General features: G+C 40.9%; 1 protein-coding gene across 4 annotated transcripts; it reads right to left on the bottom strand.

Annotated features, from left to right (window-relative positions):
• Positions 1-204: 204 nt before the first annotated feature.
• LOC121957020 (disintegrin and metalloproteinase domain-containing protein 11-like) lies at positions 205-24,425 on the bottom strand. Of its 4 annotated transcripts, XM_042505507.2 has the most exons (26): positions 23,961-24,425; positions 22,450-22,640; positions 18,574-18,650; positions 18,146-18,212; positions 16,237-16,319; positions 16,037-16,100; positions 15,853-15,913; positions 15,338-15,519; positions 13,647-13,718; positions 13,295-13,461; positions 13,122-13,206; positions 11,607-11,697; positions 11,034-11,085; positions 10,272-10,371; positions 9,939-10,010; positions 9,757-9,849; positions 8,769-8,849; positions 8,629-8,679; positions 8,483-8,546; positions 8,287-8,392; positions 7,464-7,583; positions 7,184-7,352; positions 5,552-5,663; positions 4,652-4,742; positions 3,224-3,241; positions 2,690-2,844 (listed from the first exon to the last, which is right to left on the bottom strand). In XM_042505507.2, exons 1-26 carry the CDS (start codon positions 24,019-24,021, stop codon positions 2,829-2,831), a joined length of 2,346 nt encoding a protein of 781 aa, XP_042361441.2. In that variant the 5' UTR covers positions 24,022-24,425; the 3' UTR covers positions 2,690-2,828. The 4 variants fall into 4 exon arrangements, 3 of the variants coding, with proteins under 3 accessions (XP_087947445.1, XP_042361441.2, XP_087947444.1); XM_088091319.1 differs by lacking the exon at positions 4,652-4,742 and having other exon boundaries at positions 205-2,844; XR_015779683.1 differs by lacking the exon at positions 5,552-5,663 and having other exon boundaries at positions 2,719-2,844.
• Positions 24,426-27,471: the final 3,046 nt, after the last annotated feature.

Genomic DNA, 27,471 nt, shown 5'->3' with positions numbered 1-27,471 from the left:
GTGTCATCTAATACTAAGATGATCAAAAATAAAGGAGGTGCAACAATGGATGTAAATTTAGTTTTGTTCGAATTGTTAGATAATTAAAAAAAAAAAAGCCAAAATGAGAAGCTTCACAAATACAGGTATTGGCTGCTTATTTCTTGGTTTTACATCACGCACTAATTACAGGGGTTTAAACCAATGATCAGACTAAACACACACTTTAAGGGTGTCATTTTTTTTTATAGTAGAGCTTCAACAATTAATCGATAAATCGTCAACCACTAAGTGAATCGCCAACTCATCTAATAATTGTTTAATTGGTTTGAGTTTCTTTTATGAAATAGAGTAAAAATTCTCTGATTCCAGTTTCTTCAATGTAAATACTTTTAGTTTCTTTTCTCCTTTGTGACAGTAAACTGAATATCTTTGGGCTGTGGACAAAACAAAGCATGAGGACGTCAGCTTGGGCTTTAAGAAACATTAGTTGACATTTTTTTATAATTTTCTGACATTTTATATACCAAACAAGTGATTGATTTATTAATAAATTAAGTGTCAGATTAATCTACTATAAAAATAATCATAAATTGCAGCTCTATTTAGTAAGTAAATAAATAAGTAAGTAAGTAAATAATAGACAAAAAAGAACTGATACACCTAAATAAAATAATCAGCATTGTCAGACATACACTTTATAATTTAAAGAAACGGTACTATTTTTACACTGTTATAACCTCAATCACTGAGTTTCATACCCACTGTAATTTAACAATGATGACTATAATATTTAAAAAATGTCTTTCAGAAGCAGCAAACTCAAGTCTTACCATCTATTAAAACCATAAAATGTCAGATACTATAATAGCATGCCAGCGAGATGTGAGAGTAGGAGGTTTGGTTTCATGTTTTAGTATTTTAATTTCCTTCCATTTCAATTCAACTACAAGCTTTAGTTCATTTCTCTCTTTTTGTCTCATTTCAAAAAGAAATTGTCTAAAAATATGGGATACGATGCATCTTATTTTCTCTTTTTTCCCCCCATAACTTCAAAATCAAACAAATTGTATTTGATACCAACTCTGTACATATTGTAATAATAACAATAGTGCATCTGCCATAGTGCAAAGCTTAAAGGAACCAAACTGACCTCATACACGCATACAGTTTCAGACAAGCTGCCTCCAGGGACCCCAGACTAGATCTCTTTAATCTCATTTACAGTGGGGATCGTTACAAAGCCTCCGGGCTGAGGCGTCCACCCGGAGCTCAGGGCTATCAACAAATGTACAAAAGATTGATGACATTTACGTGATAGCTGGAATGATAAGAGAGACGCAAGACAGCTAGTTCAGCCGTTACGCCACATTTAAAGATGCGTAGACAGCGTTGACTACGGGAGAGATTTGCAGATGCGGGTCCTGACAGCTATATGTTTGATAACAGATACAACTCATTATTTTAACATAGCTTTTAAATAAATCTTCATACAGTGCATTTAACATTCAGTATATCTTGCACATATTTACAAATAGGTGTGCATACAGTTGGCTAGTGCTCGTTTTCTTTAGATACATGACATAAAAACTGTTTTATTAATGTGCTGCCTGTATGGTGCCATGGCTGCAGCGCACAACAGTTTGTAGAAAGAGATGATATTCTAGAGGTAAAAACCTGCCTATCTACCTGTGATAGGAGGAGTGTTTAGGTGTACATGGACACAAACTGCCCATAATGTAAACACGCATACAACCTTCCTTTCTTTAAAAATCTCTTGCACGCATACATTCACCCGTGAACAGACGCACAGAAAAAACCTCCTAAGCACACAAATTTTGGGCCTGAAAGTGGTGCACACAGACAGATATTGTGGAATGTATATGTCGATCAGTCTGTGGTTGAAAACACTAAGTTACGGTCTCTGCTGCTTCAAAAATCAGTGGTTTAAAATGATCCCAAAACCATAACACCTAGCTTCCCTTTTTGTACCTGAAACGTGAGGGTGGGGGCAGATAGGATGCCTCAAGTTAACAAATCACAATGAACAAAAACTCAGTTACTAGTCCGGGCTGTGGCTCATGGCTGACTAGTTTTTGAGCCAGCATTTTGTACGATCTGTAGTCCTTACTCAGACTCTTTGGAAAACATGCTAACAACAGTCCAATGTATGGTTTCTTTTCAGTTATATCCATGTTGGCAGATGTAGATTAAAACTGTCGACTTCAAGATGCACCTTGTCAACGCCTGGCCTCGAAACAACTTCTCCTTTAAGAAAAATATTAAGCTCCTGTTCGATGGCCAGTCTGTGTGCTAGTCCAACACTCAGCTGTGGACCCAGTTGGTGGCAAGTTTAGTTTGCAGGCAGGCAGGCAGGCATTGGAAAGACATGTCTCATATTAAATTGGTCCACCGTTGATATGTTCTTCATCAGACAGTCCAAGATGTGAGTAAAGGAGGTACACAGACACCGAATCACATTCTTAGAGCCACCAGACTGGAGGAAGACCCTGGTGCCTCCCACAGGGAGAGCCACCTGCTCGCTCTAGGCGTGGCCCAAACACAGTCCTCAGCGGCCTGCTGGAAGCAGCCGCACGAGTATGATTTGGCTGGTATGGTGAGAAGAGCTCCACAGGCCCAAAGGAGGACGGAGCCAGGCAGGAGAACAGACGAAAGGAGCCGACGGGGGAGTGTGGAGGAAACAATGATCAGAAGAGGTTTGGAGAGATTTTGGGACAGGAGTGGAAGACTTTTTTTTTGTTCCCCTCTTCTCTGATGTGGAAACGACACAGTGCGAGGAGGAAGACAGGAGTAGACAGGACACAGAGACAGAAAGACAGACAGACATCTTATCCTCCGCCAGATCTGAAAGAGAGGTGAAAGTGGAGTTTGTAAAGAGAAAGAGAAACGACAGACTGTTTCATAGGCAATAGGAGATGAAGATGCTTGAGAAATGAATAATGTAAGAAAGCATTCTGCTTTACAATGATAAAGAAAACATTATAGGATTGGGGACAGGGTCGGGAGATTGTTTTTTTTTTTTTTGCGGGAATGAAAATGGGATGAACCATTCAAGGAAAAGGAGCAGTGAGATGCACAGTGAGCATGGTGCTCTGTGAGAATGAGCCAAAGGATGAACTTCAAGGGAATCAGGGATGATGGGAGGAGATGGGATGTTTTGTGATGGGATGTTTTCTGCTCCACCAACAGCATATCACATGGTCGTGGTCCTGCAAGCTTATACCTTCCTCTCCGAATGTTCCTGCATCCCATCAGCACACATCAAGAGAAAAGACAGAATGTCAAAACATATCAGCAACAGCAGGAAAAATAACAAATAACTAACAAGCTAGGCACATTATAAAAGCATGTTATGAAGCTGATCATCTTGCATTAGAATTAAATTAAATTTCAAGAACAAATAAGCAGTATAGAAGAAAAAGATTACTAATTAACAGTTAGAATAGTTAACAGCTTAACCCATTAAGAGGCTTTAAAGGGACAGTTCACCCCAAATCAAGAAACACGTTTTTCCTCTTACCTGCAGTGCTATTTATGTTGGAGATATCAGCTGTATCTCCAACACTTGCCAGCTCACACCAAAACAGTTTAAATTCATAAATAGCACTACAGCTAGTATGTCTTTTTGATTTGGGGTAAACTGTCCCTTTAATAACTAACAGACAAAATCTGAATCAATATTCAAATTATTTTCTTTCATATTGGATTGGCTTTACATGGTTGAGATTTTACACCACTGTCAGATTTAAGAGTTAAAACACAAATTAAACATTGACTCAGTTATTCAACCCATTGTTTCATCCACCAGTTCTCTCAAAAATCTCTCTTGCCAGTTTACAGTAATGACATAACATGCAGCAGGTCTACAGTAGTCATGGCACTGACCCTCTCAGCCCCATAGAGTCTGACAAGGCGCTACGCCAAAAACTACTACACCCACCCTGTAAACCGGAGGTCTGAGTGGGAAGAGAAAACTTCCTGCTTACAGCTCATGCACACATGCACATACACTTACCTCTGACCCTAAAAGGACTGAGTACATGCTGCAAGTTATAAAAATCAATTAACAGCTTTTCATTGGCCACAAATATTAATCTACCTGCAAGTGAAGCAGAAACAGTCCTTTTAGTTCAGAGTATAAGGAGTGAACAATAGCCAGCATGCACAGGTGGAGCAGTGTAGAAGAAGCACAGCTGCGAGGGCATTTAGGGTTAGGATGCAGCCGGTTGAAGGAAAACTGTAGACTAAACAAGCACCAATGGTTAAACATATTAAAAAGAGTAATCAACTGTAACCATTAAGCTTTTTTTTCTTAAAAAAAGGCGAATAAATCTAGTGGACATAAGAGCAGCAGTTCCTGGCAGATAAGTCTCACTTCTGCCCTGTCATTACAATAAAAATGACGCAAAGGTGCAGGATGGTTCTTAATGTTACAATCAAAGAAAACAAAACAGCCAGTGTGATGTTTCGATTTAGACGCCAAAAGCAGTTAAGCATTTGCACCGTTGAGCTCAGACTCGACCCCCCATTCCCGCTCTCCTGGTTGGGCGATGAGTTGCAAAGTCTTTTTTGGAGGGGTGAGAGTGGGAGGGGCGGGGGTTTCCTTTAGGTAGAAGCAGACAGGTACACAAAGGCATGCCAGAACTCTTACTTAAATCCCCATCCTGTTCCCCCTAGGACTATAGCTGCCAGGAGAATAGCACCTGCGATGGACCCTATTATGATATTGGTGCCACTGGGACCTGCGCAGAGGAAGGAGGAGGGAGGAAGGGTGCGGAGGAGGAGGAGGAAGAGGAAGAGGAGGAGGAGGAGGAGGAGGAGGAGGAGGAGGAGGGGCAGAAACAAAACAACACCACTAAAAACACACGTCAGAGGACAGCATCAACACTGTACATCAACAACAACAACTAGAGAGAGAAAGAGAGAGGCAGATGGTAGGATACCTGCAGACAGAGAAAGAGAGATGAAGGGAAGGAGGAGGATACCAGCACGTGGGGTGGAGGTGGGAAAACGGGCGGGTGAGCAAGGGAGGTCAGGGAGACAACAGTAACAAAAAAAAAAAACAAAAACAAGGAGAGAGAGTTTTATTACTTTGTTCTTAATCCCCTCTCCTTCTCTTTCAGCTGGACACCCTCTTGCTCAGGGTGGCTTTTTTGGCCCTATGAGAGCACCTGCTCAATTGCTCTGTGTCATTGGCAGACTGCAAGAAAGTAAGGAAGACACTTGAAGATGCCTGCAAGACATACAGTACCACCATACACACACACATACATCGACACACTGTACATGCACATATGCTCTAACGGATAAACATGTCTCAACACACACCCACACTCCAACACTGAAACCAAGACTCAGCAGGAAGGAAAACACCGTGGTCTAAATGTTGATGTTTCTCACGACAATCAAGGTGAACTACGCTTTGTGTTTGAGGACGAGACACTGCGCTTTGCTTCAGTACATAGAGAGGCTACTGTGATGATGGATAGAGACTATGAGGGGGATATGAGACAGAGAGAGAGACAAGGGCAGGTTGAGAGACGCTATGGACCTTTCTTCTCTGGGCCCGTCGGGACAGTCGGCTCGGGGATGGGATCAAAGACACTGCAGTCCTTCCCTGTGTAGTCCCTATCACAGATACACTTCACCTCATTACTGCAGGTCTACAAGAAAGAGACAGAGCGAGGGAGAGATGAAAATCAAGTGCAAAAGCTGCTAATAGAAAGAAACAAGCACAGCAATATGTTAAAAGTGCTATGTGGCCAGTAAGCATGAATTTGGTGATTTGCAGCCCAATCGCTAGAAGACAATGTCGGCATTGTACTCGTCTGCAAACCACAGATGTGTTACATTTGTACATTTCACATGTACCCTATTAAAGTTTCCAAAGTGATGCAGTATACAAACTGACTTTGTCATCAGAAGATGGACGGGATGTTGGATGGACACCCAGGCGATATGGGTTAGCCAGCCAAGCTGCAGGCCACGATTCAAGACCAGCAAACAACACCCGTCATCACTGAGTTTCCAGCGGCTTTCTCGCCATGAAACATGGGTGTTTTTCAGCAACACACCACTTTTTCCACTGCAGTTCAAGCAAGGACTGTGCCATGTGAGATGTGACATTGCTGTGTTTCCAGCCAGGATTGTGACACTAAAAGCAGTTGTTTTTTATCAAGACATTACTGCATTTTCAACCAGGATTGCGCCACCAAAAATCTGTGTTTTTTGTTATCGAGACATGACCGCATTTTAAACCACAGCCAGGATTGTACTACAAAAAGCAAATGTTTTTTCCTGAGACATAGCTGTGTTTCCAGTGGGGATTGCACCATCAAAATTGTATAATTAAAGCTGAAGCCAGAACATGAACTCTTCTAAACCATAACCCAGTGGCCATTGTGCCTACACAACGCAGAGAAACATAAAGTTTCAGTATATCTGAAACACAGTAACGTTCAAATGTAATGTATCTGTTCTAAAGACATCTATAAATCTATGCTTAAAATGTAAATGTAGTGGCTTTTTAGACTTCAACAACCTTTCAATGACAATATTTCAACATGTAGTTTGACCCAGTTTCACTAAAAAAAACTGTTGAAGCAACTCTTATGAGTAACTTTGATGAATTTTGACCTGAAATCTGGTTGATAACAAAGAAAAGGAAATCTGTAACACAAATATATCACCCATATTTAAATGTAAAACAGGTCCTAATCACACGTTTGATTATAAAATTGAAACAACGGTTATAAATACATATTGTTATTTTTGTTGACACTATCATAAAAACATATAAAGAATAAATATCTAATATTATATAATAAATGATATGTGCATTGAGGCCATCATTAGAAAAATTAGAAAAATTAAAAACCTGTAGCTATGACCTAAATAATTAATTAACATATATTTTTTTCCAACATTGTTGTCCATCATTATGGGCTTAGTAAAGATAGATATTATGGCAAGGCTGAATAAGCTTGCACAAGTGTACCTAATAAGTGGTCACTGACTGCATGTAAGTAATATGTCTAAAAACCTTTACTTTTAAGATGAGAGGGACTTTATAGTCATCCACATGTACAAAGCGCAGTACAAAGAGGAATATCTCGATGTATTTTGACTTGGAAATTATCAAATCAGTGCTTGCAGAACAGTTGTGATCTCAGAAATTCTTTACCCCGTGGTCTGAACAGATGCGCCCATAGTTGGATCCTGAACAGCTGCTGAGGTTGAACGCCGCCACAGGGAGGCAGCGTCGCTCCAAACACATCATGTTGGGACCGCAGGGTGTGCCGTCCTCCACATAGCCCAGGTCTGAGCCATCCTCCAACAGAGCATGGCCGCCTCTGGGAGAAGCATGTCAGACAGAGACGAGGGGGTAAAACTATACATTTAGGAACATGATATTTTAATTTTTCACACTGGATTACTTGTAGCAAATGAGGTAGACGACTTACCTACAGTCCAGGTACTTGTTCTGGTGGTAGAGGGTGAAGCTGGTCACCTCACCTTGCAGGTCTCCAAACTTTGGCTTCATTGTCACATTGGCACAGAACAGGAAGCCGCATAAAACATCTCTAAACAAGAAAAAGTGAATGGCAGAGAACAAAGCAAATTTTAAAGCAGAATCAAGTCAATGCACACTCTTACAGGGTTCTTACAGCTTAAGGCAAGTTAGATTTAAGGCTTTTTAAGACTTTTTCCAATACCACTCAGAATCAAGATTAAGACCAATTTTTTAATAACCAAAACTGAACAAAGACACACATGCACAAATGTTTACTGTGACAAAAAAAACCAAATCCTTATCCAGTGAAAAAGTTAAGATTATCTACATCAAATGTTGGAAAAATAATTCCTTTTAGGGTGAGGACATGGACGTCCATGAACATATGATATTGTCATAAAGGTATCTATTTAGTTTACCACCAGAAGTGGGAAATATCTATAATTTCTGACCTGTTTTCTGGATAATTTTTGTGTTTATCAACTCTGCATATGAGATTCCACTGCTTAGCATGCCATCGTGATGAGTTTAAGCAAAGTATTTTATTTATTTATTTTAAACATGTTACCAATTATTTTAAGATTTTACAAAGCAATGTCAGAAAAAAAGATAAAATCCCACTTCCCATATCTGAGCATTTTTAAGACTTCTGAAAGATTAATTTAAGTCAATTAAATACAGTGCCTTTTAAGATTATTTAAGGATTCGCAAGAACCCTGCTTTTAGTCTTCTAGGCGAATATCAGCAAGGGAAATCAGGATGCTGTGACTCACGGCTTGTTGCACTGCAGCCAGCCCTGGCCTTCAGGACCCGGACCACAGTTGCCTTTCTCTGTCCCCTCGGCGTTCAGCTTCTCATAACAAAACCTGTCTGCTGAATCTGGGAGGTCAAACAAAGGTATACATTAGACTGTCGCAATGAGACTGAGACGACCTCTCCAGGTACGAGATGCATGTACTCTATACTTACTAAAACCCCAAAGTGCTCTACACTGTCCATCACGAGTCCTGCATCGTCCACCATAACAGCGGCCCTGAAGAAATGAGAGCAATAATCAATAAGGATAAGTCGGAGTGAGCAGCGGGATAGAAAACATGTCAGAGACCAGCCCTTACCTGATTAATATCACACATGTAGCCATCCAGCTTGTGGACATTATGAGGACACTGCAAGAGAAGGAAAGTACTGAATGTTCTGGATACTAGTTGATCTTGTAGTTTTTTTTTCCTCAATGTTACATCACATTGAGCTCTACCTGGCTAGAGTCTCCGGTGCAGGTCTCTGGGATATCACAGTCGTTCACCGCCTCTCGACACACCACGCCTCTCCGCTCATACTAAGTCACAGCATAAATAGGCATCAGGTAAATGCTGCATAAGTGCATCAATTGATCATACAGGCTGGCATTTTTTTGCATTCAGTTTAACTTGTCCAAAATAGCTTTTATGATCTATAAAAAGGAAAGTAATGTATATTTATCTACTGATACACACACCATAAAACCTGTCACACTAAGATGAAGGTTGTGGGGGTTAAAAAAAAGTATCCTATCGTATGCAGAAAGAAGAAAAACTATTGTTATATTGACAACACACATCAGTGGGGCTGTAAAGTGTGTCTGACTGGTTTGAGAACTCTTTTGGCCTACCATACACACTAAGCTGGTGTTTATCTTTTCTCTGTCGCTTTTTGACCTTTACAAGTAGCTTGGGCCTATAATGACATTTTTAATCATCAACATGTGTGTGTCCCGGTATGTAACCAAGCAAACGGTCAAAACTCAAATTAAATTTTACCAACATCTGACATTAGAGACACTGTAACAACTGCAGGGCTAGGTGAATTATTATATTACTCACCCATTTACACTTTATTATGTATATGGGTGAATACAGGCTTAAAGTTATCCATATTTCAGGGCCGCTGTCTCCCACTTTCTCTTTTTTGTCTGCTTTTAATAATTTCTTGCAATTTGCAGGACTTTTTATACCAAGTTGTTGACTACCTTTTAAAAGAAATAAAAAACAATGCGCTGAGGTTTCAAAGGTTTAAATACTTGTGAAAGGTGTCTGAACACAGCACAAGAAAACCCATGTCAACCCAGTTTTCAAAGGATTAAATGGAAGTGATCAAAATTCTTTGCAATGGTAACAGTACAAATAAATTGGCCACCACCCTGGCGATGTTGATTTGAATGGTTATGTCCGTTCTACCCATATTCTATTTCTATTTGGCAGACTCACCTTGCAGGCACTGCAGCAGAGTCCATTACTGCACATGGCATCATGGGTAAGTGTGCACTTTTTACAGCAGGCTCCTCCACTACGGGCGCACTCCTGCAGCCACAGACGGGAAATCAAACCTTCAGCTGTGCTCCACAGAGCTTGTGCTGGCTTTAAATCATGATGTCCAACTGGGTACTCACCACCTGGGATCCACAATCACACTCTTCTCCTGGCTCCACAAAGCCATTCCCACACTCTGGAGGGTCCAGCAGCTGAGAGAGACAGACACAGACATATATGAGTACATATATATAACTGGTTGACAGATGGATGAGAGATGAAACGTGTCAGTGATGTAGGAGAGAGTTGGCTGAAAGTACAGAGCTACTAATATGCATTACTTCAAAGAAGAAAACAAAACATATTCTATGGTCTTGTAAGTATGTTTTCTGTTGGAAATTAGAGGACAAGACTAATTAATTAGTCTATAAATATAACGCCCAGCACATCTTATATCCCCACATGGCCCTCACCTTGTTTGGCTTGTTGAAGAGGCAGCTCCCGCCCCCCTGGAGCAAGAACTGGATGTACTCATCAACACTGCAGCGAGAAAACTTTCTGGGCAGATAGTATCTGTGTTCACACACACACACACACACACACACACACACACACACACACACACACACACACACACACACACACAAACACAAACACAAACACACAAAGATCGAGACCAGGACATGACAAAAAAATTAATTGAAATAAAAAAATAAAAAAAAACAGTACAATGGTTTTCCACCAGTGAGGAATGCCAGATCCACTGTGGGTGGCTGTGCCATCACTTTGCAATCTGACAGAAATGTTACCATCTGTAGTAGGATATTACTCAAACGAATAATTGAAATCAGTATTGTTCCATCTGTTAAGGAGAGCCAAATCCAAATCACGCATAGTGTATAGTAAATACTTTAAATTCAATTTGAAATTCTGACAAGGTGATTGGCACACTGAGGTCTGATGTTTTAACAAAATTTCTTAACACGCCAAATACAAGCTGTGATCATCACAGGCTTGGCTCATTGAAGACAGAGTAAAAGTCAAAGCATCCCTCTGTTTCAGGTGTTTAATTGTCTAATTGAGTGAGATAAATGAAACAAATCGCAGCTTAGAGGGAGAGCGAGAGGAAAACAGGCCTGCTGTTTAATTGTGTCAAGTAACAGAAGAGATGGATTTTACAGGTGTGTTGTGTTCTTTTTGTTGTTCACTTCAGTGAGCTTTTGATGGATCTTTACCCTGTGTCTTCCATGATGCAACCCAGCCAGGCATCTGGGCACCTGCAGTCTCCTGTGAAGAAGAGCAGTAGGAAGAAGAGCACAGATGAGACAGGGAATAAATAACGTGGAAAAAAAAAAGTGGAGATCACAACCCAAGCTGTGACATTTCACACGCTGCAGCAAGATTTATGATCACCAAAGAAGACTTTCTATAGCAGTTTCTATAGGTTAGTAGTGACAGAGGTATGGAGAGCCTATAGCGTGTGCGCTCAGCTTCTGTCCTGGCATTGAATAATGGACCTGATGGCTCTTCAACATTAATCACTGAGCCCATTGTTCAGTGGCAGCAATGATCTAACCACCAGCCCCACCTTCTTGGACGCAGGTGACTAATCACCTAATGGATAAGTCTAATTACAGAAGAGAATTGCAAGACACCCAGCGCTCTCTCTACACCCCCCTCAAGACTGTCCCTCACTGTCTTCATCCTTCCCACACTGATATTGCTCTTGTGCTTTGATAACTTATTCAGATCAACCCCTGATTTACATCCTCCCTGCTGCATTGTCAGGCCTTCCTGTGGTCTTTTACCTGCAGAGTTACGTATGTTGTTCCACCTCATGCCGACGTTCTGGCCAAGACTTTGGCACAAAGTGATGGCCATTGCTCCTACATTCCCATACTGCAACGAATACACATAAAATCAATTAGGAGAGCTTTAATGTGACATTGCAGCAACACTGACAACATTGGCTCTACGTTAAGTGGTAATCTGGAAGATTTCAGTCCTGGTTGACACATGCGGTTACTAGTGGTAACAGCAAATGCGGTTAATACAACAGGCCACAGTCCTGGGGGCTGCAAAAATAACTGTTGTCGTTTTAATTAAGAATTCAGGCAATCATTATCTCTTTCCATCATTCTGTGAGCAACTATGATCTGATTTGGCTGATTTAACAATGCACACGGCACAAGTCTGCAGACATCAGGGCACAGTGAAAGGAGTTGGTTACTCCACTAAGCTGAAGCTCATTGTGGCTGCTGCTTCTTGCATGACTCCTTGCGAATTTTCCAAACTGATTCACTGTTAACAAATGCTGAAAATGACTATTCTCTCATTTTGTAAATGCATTTTTGATGATAGTAGTAAGTGCTTATCTCAGTGACAAACACATTGCAATTCCTATGACCTCCTCATATTAAAAGTCAACTTAGTTTCTGCCAGTTTAAATGTTTTTAATGTGGAAATGTTCAGTTTGCATTAACAGTAACTTAAATGAATAGCTCAGGATTTTTGAAGTGGGGCTGTATGAGATGCTTATGTATTGTCACAGTATTACCTACAGTAGCTGGTGGTCGGTGCGCTCCCGCTTTAAAGAAACGGATGGGATGTAATATCAAAAAGTATTTTAGGCCTACCTAAAAAATAAATATTAGTCTAAGTGGACACTATATTTGGAGTATTTTCACTGCTTTACCTCGCCGTCACACAGCCTCTTCCATTGGCACTACATTTCTCATCCCCCACTTTTTGCTGCAGAGTGAGTGCTCTTGACTTTCTCGCTACTCTGAAGCTGCGGACATGTAGGCAGTGGCACAGAGCAAGGAAAGGCCTATTTGCTTAAAAGTGGTCAATTTGCAGGTCACAGCAAAATAATATGATACAGTCTCTGGCTTTTGTTTGAAATCTTGTGCAAAATATGCACTTACGACCCGTCGTTAGTGCAGTTAGTTTGTTTACTATCTTGCCACATGAATGCCACTCTGCGGAGCCCGTCAAAAACTTGATATGGAAAACAAAACAAATTTTCAAATATTCACATCTAATAATCCAATCTGATTCGACTGGTATAATTCTTAGTTGGGTACAGCCCTACACATCAGCAACAACTTTTAAATTACAATTTAACCTCTGATATAAAATGGCAGTTGAAATGGTTCAATATGAAAACTTCATTCATTCATTCATTCATTCATTCCACTAAACCTCAACAAAAATGAGATTAATTTTAATTCTGGTTGTAATTAATTTAATCTTATATTCTAATAATTTAAATTGATCCCTGTTGGTGCCACAGAAATATAACCTTTAAAGATCTTCCTCACCTCATTGATGCCTCCTCCCCTTGTCAGAGAGCACACTCCTCCTGTGTAGGCAGTCCCACTGCGGCTACTGTGAAACGTACGTCCTCTGAGGACAGGAAAGTTACCATGATTTAAAATAAAACTTTACCTACCTCCCAAACATCAAATAAGATATTATATTTTTGTCCTCTTACGAGAAAAGATGGACGACATCACTCTGGTCTTTGATGTTGTCTTTCCTGTATTTCATGAAGTTCTGCAGTGTTATCAATGGATCTTCCACTACTGGCATCATATTTTTAGAGGTCCAGGTCTCCATGGCAACCAACACGATCCTTGTGTTCAACTGTTCCTTGTAGATCTGGGGACCAAAAACGCCCATCAGTTTACCGCTTTGTCGGCATGGCACCTGTGCTGTGAACACTGTGTGCTTTCCTGGATAAATCATTTGAAAATGTGGAAATAAAACACACTTCGACAGGTGGCGGTGTGTGTATGCAGAGTTTAGGAGTAGGAGGATCATAATCCTTCAAACAAAGCTCTTACCGCATCTGCCATGTTGACCACTGCTTTGGCAAAGTTCTTGGTTTGGCTGCTAGAGCTACGCAGCTGTACAAACTGTGGAGGCACAGAGATACACAGATGGTGTAACATCCACTCTCACACATGATTGTATTTCTGTACTTGTAGGGATTCTGACATAAAGCATATCTTTATGGGAATGTTTCACTGGTTTTATTTCAGTTACTGGCATCAGCAGTCCACAATGCTAGCAAGAATTTGTATCCAGTTTTAAACGTGGTCTGTATTTCCAGCTTTTTGTTTTGTTTTTGCATCATTTCCATTGCCATATCAACATATATCATGTATTTCTACACATGTGAGGTCAGCTGTAAAAGTGATTTTTGACCAAGACATACTCTGATGTCAGTAGATGCAATAAAACTAGCAGTCTGCCTGTGCTGTAAGCCTGCCTGTGTCAGCTTTGTAGCTACAGAAAAATTTCCAGAAGCCAGAATGAAGTGTTTCTTCTGTGTTGGCATTAGTGAGACAAGCAAACATGATTACAATAAGGTTAAAGAAAACCTTCTGTATTTGTCAAGCTGGAGCCTATTTTCCATATTTTTGTGTCTAAGGACCAAATGAAGACTATGTTTTTTTTTACTGGAGAGGGCTTCAGCCAACAGCAGCACAACAGGCAGCAATGTAACGTTGATAGACCTTTAAACAAAGTAGATGTACATCTACTGAAATTGCTTTTTTTTGCCACTGACAGGCTCTGACTGTTATAATAAGTGTCTGACAATCAGTGAAAGGACCCTACACAGATAGGCCTTTTTATTAAATAGTAAGATTCTTTTTGTTTCAACAGAAACAACCCATAAATCTCTATCACCAAACCCACAAGACTCTTTAAATAAAAATAAAATGACAAAAAAGTCTTGCATCATCTTTCTACTGTTTCAACAATCACCAACTCTGGTTTTCTTGAAATAAACCCTTATTTAATCACTCAGATGTGAAAACAGCCACTCTGTATATGCTAAAATTACTGTTTATTTAAATAGTCTGGTGGGTTTGCCGCTAATGATTTCAGGGTTGTTTCTGTTTACACAAAACCAAATTACTCTTTCACAAAAAGGTCTGTCTCTGTAAGGATCCCTCCTATACTGTTGTTGGACACTTGTTCCAAGAATATGAGTCTGTCAGAATCAAAACAAGGACTTTCAGAGGAAACAAATGACGGTGCACAAAAGCACCAAGAACTGGGCGCAAAATTTACTTCTTTCCACCAGCCAAATGGCAAGTAAAAGTTGACATTTTGCTATCCATTTTGCTTTTGTTTTGGTTAGCTGCACATTTTACCAGCATTTGTCATGTTTGTCTAGTAGTGGATGGCTCTAATTGTGTACCCTGCCAGAGTGGTTGTATTGTAGGCCTTTCCAACAGTGCTGGCTGCAGCCCTCTTACTCAATACTGAACAAATTTTAAATACAGTTTTCTCATTAGTCACTTAGACACAAAAACATGGGAAAATAAGGTCCAGATTGAAATATACCAATGTTACCCTTTAATACACACATCCCCAAGCTAGGCTGGTGGATGGTTAACCACATAAAACACTTTGCTAGATCTAGGCACTGTTGGACAGCCTTTATGACCTGCACAACTTTTTTTCTCTGGACAACAAGACCAACAGTGCAGAACATTGCAGCAAAAAAGTACTTTAAACTCACCATTTCATTGTCGTTGACCACCATCAACTCAATATATTTGGTCTCAGTCTGGACAGAGGGCTTGCGGACATATCTCTTGGAACGCCTCAGCCCTCCAGACACCTGCTGCTCCTTCATTTGGTCCGTTCTGTCATCATCACCATCGTCCCCTCTGTTATCCCACTCACTGTCCTCTGTACAGTCTGGAAACAGAGAGGCAGAGCTACAGGCATTTAGAACATTACTTTATTCTTGTGCTGTAAAACACTGAACCTTTAAGTATTAATTGTATTGGTTCCAGTAAAACTGAGGTACACATAATGAAAGGATGAATAATAATTAAAAAAAAGAAAGAAAGAAAATTGTTAGATAAGAAGAAAGCTTTCTGAACAAGAGAGAGACTACAATAGCTGGTGTTGCAGGTTTACTGGACAGTGTCAAAAGCAGTAAATATGGTACTTAAATACATGAAAAGGCATTTACAGTAAAAAGTGATAAAGATAAGACTTTATTTATCTTTAAGTGCACTTATGTACCTTGGCAGTGGGGGGAGAGCCTGATATCAGGCATCCTGCGGATTAAGTGAGCACCATCATCCTATAACAGAACACATCCAGTTGACATTAGACACATTAACACCTACAAAAAACAAAATCAGCATACAGACACACAAAAAAAATCAGCAATTATGACCATAACTACTATCCACTGGCTATTTACCTGATTGCTCCCATTGTTAAGGGGCTCAATCCCATAAGAAAAAAACCCGTCTGAGAACATGCCACTACGAGCCAACGACAAGAGAAAGACAGAGATGCAGAGAAAAGTTAAGAAGTAATTATGTGAGCAGAAAAAATAAGCAGGAAAACAAATTTTATACAGATTTTACAACAGATTTTATAAATAAAGCTCAGGCTCACCACAAGCCGTGGCAGGTGGAGAGAGCTGCCCAGGACTCTGGTAAACCTCGTAGCCTTCCCTGGTAGTAGCAGTGCTCCCCTCCCTGTGGACACAGCACACCACTGTTTCATCAAACAACCTCTGACACACTTCAGGCTCTCTTTATACTTCATTAGGTATCGTAATAGGTCAGCTCTGAGGAAAAAACTCTCACAACCTCTGCATGTGTGACCCCGCTGCCCTCCTTCCCCACTATGGCGTTTATGGCACAGTTTGTGACCTACTTGTGTCCTGTGTTCTACTCCACTCTATTCTGCTTCACTGACAGTAGAGGTAGAGGTAGACCCTTAACAAGGATCTCTTCAATAAATCAACACTCATGTTGCCCACACAGTTAGCTCTGACAATTTAACATGGGATGACTGTACAGTAGTCACTCTGTAACAGAAAAACACAGGGTGATGATTAAAAAGGGAACTGTGTGCTGCTCTTTCCTGTTCTCGTAAAAACCTTGACTACCGCAACAGAGCACTGCTTCACAAGGTCACAGTGGTGAAAATGGACCACCAGGAAAGGTGAGGGATGTGAGAAACATAGGTTCACCTGGATCAAATTGAGCTCAGCAGGGAGTCTTGGCCTTGCCGCAACAACTCAGCTAAATAACACATTGGTGCTTTAAGTGGAAACAAAAGTCAGGTGACACGCTGCCCTGAATTCAACACACCTGCCATGTCCAGCAGCAGCACCACAGGCGTCACGTGAGGCCTCCATCCAGCTGAGCGACAATCTGGCCTGACTACAGGTCTCCATCCCCGACCCTAAAAGCCTCCTCTCCCTCCCACCTCCTTGAGAACAAGCCAACTGTCTATGAACACCCCCAAAATTACTCCTCCCCGTTCCAAGTCTCATCTTCCCTTTGTATTAACTGGCATTTTACTCCTCATTTTCCCTCCTCCTCCTCCTACTCCTCCTCTATCGCCGGCTCTGCTTTTCCCTCCCTCTTGCTCTTCTTTCATTCTCTTCGCTGCCAAGAACTTAATGACACTGCTGAGCAAACTCATTGCTATGGAAACAGGCTCGCGATTGGTCCGGAGGACTGAGGGAGAGTTTGGAACAGTTGTGGGTGGGGACATGGAGTGCTGGCTGGGTGGGTGGGTGTCTGCTAGGGGGGCAATGAGTGGCACATTTGTACAGAAGAGAAAAAAAAAACATTAGCCATCCCTCCTGGCTAGCAGAATGCAGTGACATTCCTCTGGTCTGTCCTGACAAGCGTACATCACATTAGATGTCAAGGCTTTCATCCATTTTCCTGTTATCTCTTAATTTGTTCTCTGAGCCAGTGGTTTTGCACCACAGGCATCTGCTGCCTTTCTTCTTGACTGTCTGAAAAAGGCCAGAGTAGAGAAGCATGCACTCACAGCGCTGACAGGAAAAACCCACGTATGCAGAGCACAGGAACATGCATAATCTTAACAGTTACACGGCAGCCTACTGTTGAAGCAGAGAGCACACAATGCACTTTCTATAAATAGATAAAAAAAGAGAGATCAAACTTTAGCAACATCAAAAAATGTCGCAATCGTGAAAAAACAGCCTTCAAAGATATAAACAAACAAAAAGCGTGTGTTTCATTTCCAAAATTAGACTTTGATCTGCGTTAGATTACTTTAAAATACCTGAGAAAAGGAAATTGTGTTACATAATGAGCCACTGCATCTGACAAACAAAACTTTAAATTAATTCTAAGATTCACTGGCAACAGCACAAATGTAAAATGTGACAAAGTCTCAGTTTCCACAGCCAAAGAACCGAAGGCTGCTCCGCCACTCTGACCATCTCATTAATATGCTGCCTTCTGTGTGCCAAGAGACAAGTTCACTCACTAAAATCCTGTCAGCACACATCCCCACCCCACGTAAACAGTCTCACCATTGACTGTGAGGGTCTGCCATCCTGGTTAAAGTGCCGTTCCACATATTCTGAAGACAGAAGGTGACTGCAAAGAGAGGAGATACCATGAATACCTCTGAAAACATCATCTCTGTCACTATGTAATAAAAATTGGTTTCATGTATTTCACAAAGAATAAGTGAACATATTAACAAATGCTGCTAATAAAATCAGTGGAACCTCATGAACATGCAGCAGTGTGTGTGTGTCTGTGTGTGTGTGTGTGTGTGTGCCACATTGGTATTCCCCATCTTGTCATGTAACATAATAGAGGCGCTAAGTGCATTTGCTTAAGTGCTGGGAAATGCTAATGAGAACAGCTGCAGTGAATTAAGAGCGCCTACTGATACGGTACTGAAGTGTGCACAAAGAGGCAGATCTGATGATTTTTGGGCGGTAATACTAACTGGTTTAACTCCAGATCCAGAGTGAAGGTGTGTCCAAAGGCTTCCACTTGAAAACAGCTCTGGGCCAAGTGGACAGGCTGAAAAAAACAACAACCCAACAACACAGTGACAGAGACAGATTTGATAGTTGATAAATCAAAGTGTAACAAAGCAATTGTGGTTGCTGCTCTGTAAAACGCCACAGAGTGATTGTGGAAAAAGTCCCATGAATAATTCAACAGAATCAATAGTGCGTACGCTCTAAAAGCAACTCGGCAGCTGAAATATTATGATTGATAAAGTCTCCATTGATCGACAGCGGCTGCCAACATTCAGGCAGGCCATGGCTGAGGAGAGCTATGGCTGTTTAAGAGCCAAGCTGGAATTTCATGATAGAAATGGATGGAGAGGGAGGAGGAGAGGAGGGGAGAAGGAGGAGGAGGACATAACTGTACTGGTACGGTCTATATCAGGGGTCATCAATTAACTTGGTCCAAAGGCAGGATTTTTTCTGAGCAGACATCGGGACTGAATTCAAAAATAAATACATAATAATCATTTAGACCTTATTATCCTGTCTGTTGATTTAATTACTTTTTTAATATAATATAATTATTTTAATAATGAAAAAATAATCAACACAAAATGTTAAAAACAGTGCAAAAAAACAACTAGATATTTGGGACACTCAGACACATTTATTTCCTCCTCACATTTTCTAAATGTATTAATATTTTGCAGGCTGGATGAGAAGCTTTGGCGAGACATATGCGGCCAGTAGGCCGCTAGTTGATGATCACTGGTCTATATTCAGCCATGCTATGCCAATGTCCCTGATGGACAGCTGCCAGAGCTGAGGATGTAAGGAGACAGCAGGGCCAGGAGAGAGAGAGAGAGATATTTAGAGCAGACTAAACTGTGCGTCTCTTCAGCCGCTCTGACTGTGCCAGCGTAGCTTTGATCTCAGTCTGGAGCAACCAGGCTGCAATGAATCACTGGGCTTTTACAATATAATACATCACTATCCAGGAATTATTCCCTCCAATGAGCACGGACAACAGATTTCTTAGAACTGTCTCGGAGAGGCTATGGCACGATGTCCATCAGTGTCATCTCTGTACGATAATGTTGCTCCACTGCTTCATACCAGTTACATGTGTTCTCTGATCATTATGTGTGACTGCTCGTGAGGTGGTTGACAAATCAGTTTCACCTAAAGGTCCTTTTAGTAGTCGCTCTGGTGCTTTCAATTCTATCACACAACCTTGCTCAACAGAGGGAGTTGACAAAAAATTGTAGGTGTACACAATTATACTTTGTTTTTAGTACTTTAAAGGTATACTGCGTAGAAAATGTCAGTTACTGTTTGTAAACACACTCGCCAATGAAAAAGTTTGTGAAAGCTTGTTTTGGACGGAGCTTTGTCCGCTTGGCTTGCTTTATTTGGAGTTTTTAGCAATGTGTCTGGGATTTTCCTAGAGTCGTCCTTGATGCTTACAGTCGGCACCTGGTCACCACCTTTTTATAAAGGTACGACCTCACTTGAGCAAAAATAAGAAGAAAATAGAAATTACAGTCAGTGGGCAGAGTCTCTGCAGAAAGATACACTGACACACACTTCTAGTGGGTCATAAGTGATGATTGAGAGTGATTATTTTTGCATGAGTCATACATTGTCTTTTGGGAAAATCCTGTATACCTATAAGGATTTCTCCTCTAAGTTGGTTCAAAGACTAAGATTGAAAGTTTATTCTTCACCAAACAATTTCCTCACAAGCCCCTTTTTCTAGCTGCTCTGGAGTTCTTGATCACATGACTTCCATCTTCCTTAACATATTTTGATCCATGATGGATATCAAAATGTTACAATGTAAATAACTCATTATTTACCATAAAATCAATACACATTTTTAAATAATCATAGTTATGCCAAAACATGTGTGTTGCTTCTTTATGTGAAACAACAAACCAAACAAAAATCTAAGTGGATATTGGTCTCACAGTGAGTGTTTTCTTCATGGTTTTATCCTTAAAATGTGTTTCTCATATAACATGAGATATACAAGCCATTAATAAAAGGTATACTAGGCAGGATTTTCCTAATATTAAATCATACAGAAGTAATCCCCCCTAATCACCCCTTATAAGATACCAGCAGTGTGTGATAGTGTATTTTATGCAGAGACTCTGCCCTCTGCCTGTATTTTCTCATTTTCTTCTTATTTTTCTGTGTTAGGGACCATCCTGCGCACAACCTGCAGTTGAGGTCGGGACTATATAAAATGGTGCCAGACCATAAGCAGCATGAGTCCAGAGTACGTGACGAAAATCGCAGACACAGCGCCGAAAATACACACACATAAGGCAAATGAGAGTGAATCAATGTCAGATACATGATATTCACCAACCAAACTTACAACTGAACCTAATTATTTAAGGTTCAGTCTCAAAATGATCACATCAGAAAAAAAAAAACAAACTAGTGATACAAAAATGCTGCCTCGCCTCTTTTCAACGCATCTTGGTGTGACAGAAAAGAAAGAAAAGTTCAGCCCATCCCTTGCTGCTTCTAAATTTATCATCTCCCTCATTGCAAGCATCTTAAATATTTCAAAAAACAAAACACAGCAGGTCTAGACACGTACAGCAGCTTGAACAGGGACTTCTGAAACCTTGTCTACTTGAACAGTGTCATCATTTTTATCTTATGAATGTGTACCATGTAAGCTGTTGCTGTTTTTTTTCTATATTTTATTCATTTTATGTCTGTATTGGTTAGGACAGCTTCTCTTCCAGGGGCAGTAATATTCATCTAAGTCTTTAAACGTCCGACTGTGTGTGTGTGTGTGTGTGTGTGTGTGTGTGTGTGTGTGTGTGTAAGGAGCCTAATGCAATCGCTCTCATAACGGTTATATGAATTACATCATATCAGCATGACAAGGAGACAGAAACAGGGGAGTGAGGGATGGGGGAGTGCTCAAGCCTCTTGGACCATGCAGCACTTCTCACACAGGCTTGCTTCATAATTAATGGGGACATACTTCAACACACCACTGAATAATGAAGAAGTGGAAGGCTCAACGAGGATGACTGAATATTTCACGATAGGCTAAGCTTTGTCATGTGGAGATGAGGGCCACTACAAACAAGCACGCAAACATTTAAGCAGCCCTTTGATAAACCGTGCACTTACTACAACACTTGCACACTACAAATGGCAGGTTTTAGTTTAAGAACTTGTTGCCAAATGTTATGGCTTGAGTTTAGGCAGTAATAAAAGGCTTCAAAACAACGATTTGTCCGTCTTGGTTTCATCTCAGCTGACATTACCTCACTGTGGACATTTGGAAGGATTTTCAGACACTAACTGGGTCAAAATCAAGAGAAGCAGAGACTGCTGCAAGACACCACCCTGCACTGTCATCCCTGTGTAGCAGGAGCTGCATGAGCAGTAGAGAGCTGAGCGCTGCACTAGAAACTGGTTCCCCTCAGCAGAATAACAGTCTGCCTTGGTACTGTCACACACATATTTATCCACACAGACTTGTTACAATGCTGCGTTCAGTGAGGATGCATGCTGAGCACAAGACTTAATAATTTTTAAGGGTTTCCTAAGATGCCCATGAAGCTAAAAGCCAACATTTCCAATGATTTTAGCCCAGAAAAAATGTTCTATCTGAAATATATGGGGCAATAATGAATGCACTGATTTAAAAAGCCATTTTCATACTGTCTTTCATACTGATACTTCGTTTTTATAAAGTTACAGAGAGATTATTCTATTCCTTCTTTTATTGGGAGATTCCTGAAACCTTGTCAAGGAACACTTGGTGTTCCTGTCCCCTACATTAAAATCACATGGCTGAGAATCACAAAGATACATAAGAAAGAACTTACCAAAGTGTCCCCCGTGCTGTTCTTCACCCTGGTACCCAGGTAGTCATGAGCCATTTCCTCCTCCGACTCAATCTGCTGCACCAGCCGCTTTGGATAGACAATCTTGGTGGCAGTGTCGCCGCTGTCCAGCTGCCCTGCTGGGGTAAACCAGTCCCAGATGCCTCCATCCTGCACCGGGCTTCTGTCCACACCTGCAGGTAGAAGAACAGCCACACACTCACCATAGGCTCATGAGTGTGCAGAGGGCTTAGGGACACACTGAGTCTGTCTAAATCGACAGCGGTGTAGTAAACATAGGTGGAGATTTCAGGATGAATGCAGGGGACATGTCCACCTAAATATTTAGAATGTGTGCATTTGACCCCCCTAATTAGATTAGATTATATTTCACTTTATTGTCAGAAATAATTCTGAAATGCGTTTCGCATCCCAGGATGTTAACTGTTTCACATACATACAAAAATACAACCAACATTTAACCAAACAACAAAATTACACAATAAACTCTACAAATTACAACAGCCGTTATGAAAAGTATATGCAATGCAACATATTACTCATTACCTATTGCAGTCAGTGCTGCACTCGGTGCACTGAGGCTACTTGCAGGCAATAGTCTAATTTAAAAAGTTGACAGAATAAGAAACAAGAAAAAATTCTCGACCTGTTCAGTCTAGCATGTGGAACACCTAATCTTCTGTCTGAAGGCAAAATAAAACATAAAATAAAAACATAAAAGTAGCAAAAGGCTTTTATTTTGACAAAACTTGAGTTGACTAGTCCATAGAAACTTACCAGAGTGCAGGAAATTAAGTATTTATTGGTCAGAATTTTCTGGCAGAGGACCCCCAAACTCTGAAACCTATGCCCTTGGCAGATGGCTTAGGTAATGGTAGAAACTGATTTGAAACTGATATACGTTTAGTAAGTCATACTGTATCAGATCAGTGTTTTTTTTTCTTGTAAACTAATGGTCTGGTGACCTAGTTTTTCACACTTACCAATTAATAACGTTTAATCAGCTGCTGTTTTAGACTGATGAATTCAGTGGACATAATTAGGTTTTGATGGAAAATAATTAATGTAGTAATATGTCACAGTTTATAGGCTGACGCCCTTATGGTCATAAACGGGGCCTAGTAGCTTAAAAATCTCAACAATCGTCAATGAGGCTGTAAAAACATGCTGCCCTAGTGACTGACAAGTTATATCAGAGTGCTTTAGATGTTAATTGCATTAACCCTCGCTGGAAATGGTTATGGGTATGTTGGACATAGGCGATGGGGCTGCGATGGAAATGTGTTGATGCAGCAAATCTACCGCATCGGAGGGTGCTTTCAGGCCAGCACGCTGCTTGGCTCCGTCTCCCGCTACAACACAATCACAGCCAACACATCGGGGTTACAAAAGTGCTGGTGCAAGGGGAAAAAATGTGGATGCAAAGGAAAACGAAAAGGGTGCTCCCGCTCTTTATCCAAACCCCCTCTCTCTCTTCTCTCTCTCTTTCTTACCTGAGACCGCAAGCCTCTCGCCCACTGCAGCAAAGACCATGAAGCACCACACCGCCAGCATGATCTTCACATATTCCCCCGGATTACAACATCGAGAGCCGCAAAATGTCACGAGCCCGACCAACGGAGGGGAGCAAAAAGACCAAAAAGCGCACCGCAGAAATGATGGCGAAAAGCGACAGTGAATCTGCTAAACATCTGATGATGCGCGTCCTCTCATCTCTCCCCTCTCTCTCTCTCTCTCTCTCTCTCTCCCTCTAGCTCCCTCTCAGCTCCAGCAAACACCGTTATTGAGGATTTTGATTAGCATATCAGAATAGTGAAAAATGAATCATGACCTAGGTCAGGGCGGAGATGATCAATACGGGCCTATACATTGAAAAAGTGAGGAGAAAACGGGAGAGTGCGCAAAGCGGATGCATAGCTCCGCAAGAATGCGCGGGTGCGTATGGGTGTATGGATGAGGCCCTGTGTGTGTGTGTGCGTGTGTGTGTGTGAGAGAGAGAGAGAGAGAGAGAGAGAGAGAGAGAGAGAGGGTGAGTGTATGTGTGTATGTGAATCTGCGGTATGCGGAAACGAAGGGTTGGGAAAGCGAAGACAAATGCAATGCGTTGGGTCTGCGGTGGGAAGGACACGTGGGACCGCGGTACCCTCCCTCATTCCGAGCAGCCTCCTCCTCCCGTTGCCAGGGAGAGGATGCGACAGCCCGGCTGCAGGATGCTGTGGTGCACGGCCGAACAGAAGCCATAAAGAGGAGCAGGGAGGAACAAATCATATATTTTCTCAGTGCGCGGTTATCAAACATGTCAGGACGTGACGACTGGGCCTGCAGAGGATGAATATGTCCCGATCGAGGAGAGACACAGCTAAACGCAAAAACGTGTTGACTAATGCACCAGAGGCTTCATCGTCATGTAGCCCATAATGTTCCTCCTGTTTCTATGGTAACCAGCTCAAACCATTCATATTTTTACAATAAAAGATTTTCATTCTGTTATCATCTGCTGTTAAATACAACATAAAGCCAATGACAAAACAAAACATTTGTTGTGCTTTTGTTACTGTTTGCGTACATACACTATACAATTTAAGTATTTGTTTTAACTTAAAATGTTAGTGTCCAGGCTGCCTTCTAATATTAAGTTGACTACTTGAGAAGACAATTGATTAATCGACAAAATAATAGATTAATTCACAAAATAAAAATAATCTTTAGTGGCAGTCCTGGAGACTTGACAGTGTAGTGTTCAGTCATAAAACAGGGCAGGTTCTGGACAGTTAAAACAGATTTCATAGCATCTTAATTTACAAACAGCAAACATTTACATCATATCATATTAACTCTAGACCTGAAAACCACACACATCTGCACGTCAATGAAATTAAAAATACTGGTACACTGAAAATGACCAGCCATGTTTCATAACAATACTATAAATAATAACCCTATGAGAATGTTTGAAAATGGTAAGGCTACTTTAAAATTTGATCAAAATAAACATATTGCTTTATAGAACTACACTAAAAATACATTTACTATAGTGCTTTATGGCATGAAAATTCCTGTACAGTACTTCTAAAGGACAAATTACTGACATACAATGAACTGGTTTCTTATTATTATGAACCATAAACACAGATCAAACACTGAAGCTGGAGACCTGCGGTGCTCTATGTGCTGCTGTCTCAGCCCTGTGACCTGCAGGGTTAGCTTCTTTGATGCATTTTAAGTCTTCCAGCAGCCATCCAGCAACACATCCTGCTAATGGAGGCACATTGTGCACTGACAGCCCCCTCTGAATATTTCATCTCCGCCCCCTTTGAGACCAACAGGATCAAGAGATAGCAGGGAAAAGATGGAGGGCAGAGCAGCGAGAGGAGCGCAGCATCAAGGGCCAAATGTGCTCGTCCTGTCCTTTCTCCCAAATATTTAGAAAGACTGCTAAGATATTTCAGCTCTCAAACTCAAAACAGACATTGAATCAGTTCAGACTGGCCTTTTTACTGTTAATCTGGGAAAAAAACAAACATCACCAATGCTTCTTTTAGTGATTTTAATCTGATGAGCGCTGATGCAGCAAATTAAGTATTCAGCAGTGGTCAAGCTGAGTAACAAAAACTGCAAAGAGAACAGTGAGGAGTCAGGGCAGCAGAGAGAAAGCTGGCTGTGCTTCACTTGTACACCACAGTTATCAATATTAATGGATCCCAGGATCTCAGGAATTCATGTGGACCCTGAAAAGGGCTTAAAAAGATAATCACAAGAGAATGACTACTTGAACTTCCTCCATTTACAGCAGCTATCACCAATCTTCTCAAATGTGTTCCTCCAACAAAATCTTTGACAGGCCTAAAAGATATTAGACATCTGTACCATCTTTGACTCTGCATGAAAAAGACACGAGGGAAGTCTCAACAGTTTCCAAACTAAAACTATATTTAAAAGTACCGTTTGCTGCAGCCTTAGAGGAGTTTGACTTAATCATTACAGATCTGTGATAAAACACATGGCAAGTGAAGTCAACATAAATGCCTTGTGAGACAGAGACACACTACCCTCTACTGTGCAAACAGCACTATCACACTTACAGCTACAAAAACTGTGCTTTGTGCAACTGCATCAAGTAACAGATTAATCTAAAGTGTATCAAAATCTCTAATTGTACCATTTATCAACCAGGTATAGTCCTGCTTTTATTTTAAAGGCCTAGTGTGTAAGATTATGGGGGATATATTAAAACACATAATAAAATAAGTGTGTTTTCTTTTGTCTAAAACCATCAACATAAGGATAGTTGTTTTCTTTACCTATAATGAGCTGTTTGTCTACATAGGGTGCTGAACGGTGTCAGAAAAACACTGATTTTACCGTGAAACTGCTTTATTCGATGTTTCTCCTGGTTTAAATCACCTGTTCCGTTTGTTTTGGATGGGTAATAGACCTCAGTAGATAATTCTGCTCACAGTAAAAACCTCACGAGAAATTAACACTATCCAGGAGTTCACATAAAGAACACAGGGGAAGTTTCCCTGGTTGTAATCTGCAGTCCTGATGGCTAGATGCCACTTAATCCTGTACACTGCTGAGTTTAAATGATCAGTCATGAGCACACAGTTCTATTCTTTGTAAGAGGTTTAGTCGGCTACTACATTTAACTTAGTCTCATTTTATAACTATTCTAATGTTATGTACTTCCTGTGTTTTTTCTCTTTGTGATGTCTTCTGGAAACCACCCTACTTTACAGCGGATCATGCAGTAAAAAAAATGCTAGTCCTATTTAACACTGACAGGCAACAACTGTCTGGCTTTGAGTCTGGTACATGCCTTGGCTTGCCCGTGTTTCACGTTTGTCAGCACATAGCTCAGTTTAAGAAGATATTTAGGTTAATTAGCTTCAGCTTTACATCTTGAGTGTTACAAAGTGTTGAATCAGCCAACTCTGCTGGTGACCCCATGCTGCTAATTAACCAATTAAGTTCTTTCAAGAGGCTATAAAACAGGCTGACAAA

Source organism: Plectropomus leopardus, chromosome 18 (genome assembly GCF_026936395.1).
Source record: "Plectropomus leopardus strain MGB_pleo_1.0 chromosome 18, ASM2693639v1, whole genome shotgun sequence".
In the NCBI taxonomy this organism is placed as follows: Eukaryota; Metazoa; Chordata; class Actinopteri; order Perciformes; family Serranidae; genus Plectropomus; species Plectropomus leopardus.
Note: the sequence above shows the minus strand (reverse complement) of the source record. Positions and strands in the feature narration are given on the sequence as shown.

Coding starts and splice junctions, on each gene's coding strand:
- LOC121957020 (XM_088091319.1), bottom strand. CDS start 24,021: ATGCTGGCGGTGTGGTGCTTCATGGTCTTTGCTGCAGTGGGCGAGAGG. Junction 15,520..15,852: donor GCTCTCCCCCCACTGCCAAG/GTACATAAGTGC, acceptor CTCTGTTTCCAG/ACTGTACAGAGGACAGTGAG. Junction 10,372..11,033: donor TGCATCATGGAAGACACAGG/GTAAAGATCCAT, acceptor GTGTGAACACAG/ATACTATCTGCCCAGAAAGT.